Below are 707 nucleotides of genomic sequence, written 5' to 3' on the forward strand. Positions count from 1 at the left end.
ATCTTCCCAGACTACTCAGCAGTTGAAAACCTTTCTCCTTACTTTTTTCAGCTTTTTAAAACTCCTCCTCTATCTCCGTATAAAAGTTGTCGATCGATATCCGCTTTATGACAAGGGCGACTTGATAGGCCTAAGCCAGCGTGACTTTGACGGAAAACTTTTTGGCACAGTCTAACTTTTCCGAATTCACTGGGCACAAGATCACCTGAGTAAATGTTAGATTAGAAGAACTTCATTCTTTTATTTTTTCAGCCTTCCCCTTTTATTCCCTTATCATCATTGTTTCCCCTTCCTCCCCTTTCTGCAGCTTCTGGAAGGCAACAGAAACAAATTCTTCACCCTAGATACTCATCTTTCATCTTCTTTCTGCATGATTAATATCCTATCTTCCTTCACCCCCTTCTGCAGCTCCTGGAGGGCAACACCAACACGTACCTGGCGCAGTCGTCGCAGCTGACGCCGCCGATCGTCGCGGCGCGCGTGCGCTTCGTGCCCTACAGCGACCACCCGCGCACCGTCTGCATGCGCGTCGAGGTTTACGGATGCCCCTACACAGGTACGCCCGAAGGACTTTTTGGAAAATGTTTTTCTCCTGCACTCAGGGCCTTCCGCCCGTGTTGTTTCGCTGTCAATATGAGTCTAGAACATTCTAAGGAACAAGAGCGAAGGCTGACCGCTTCCTCCCTCAGACGGGCTGCTGTCGTACT

General features: G+C 48.8%; 1 protein-coding gene across 1 annotated transcript in view; it reads left to right on the forward strand.

Annotated features, from left to right (window-relative positions):
- The window catches only part of LOC119592902 (discoidin domain-containing receptor A-like), a 26822-nt gene extending 26185 nt beyond the window's left edge, over positions 1–637 (forward strand). The window contains exons 5-6 of the mRNA XM_037941795.1: positions 409–556; positions 603–637. Coding sequence (XP_037797723.1) covers positions 409–556; positions 603–637 — 183 coding nt within the window. The remainder of the gene's footprint in view (positions 1–408; positions 557–602) is intronic.
- Positions 638–707: the final 70 nt, after the last annotated feature.

Source organism: Penaeus monodon, chromosome 31 (assembly GCF_015228065.2).
Source record: "Penaeus monodon isolate SGIC_2016 chromosome 31, NSTDA_Pmon_1, whole genome shotgun sequence".
NCBI classification, from domain to species: domain Eukaryota; kingdom Metazoa; phylum Arthropoda; class Malacostraca; order Decapoda; family Penaeidae; genus Penaeus; species Penaeus monodon.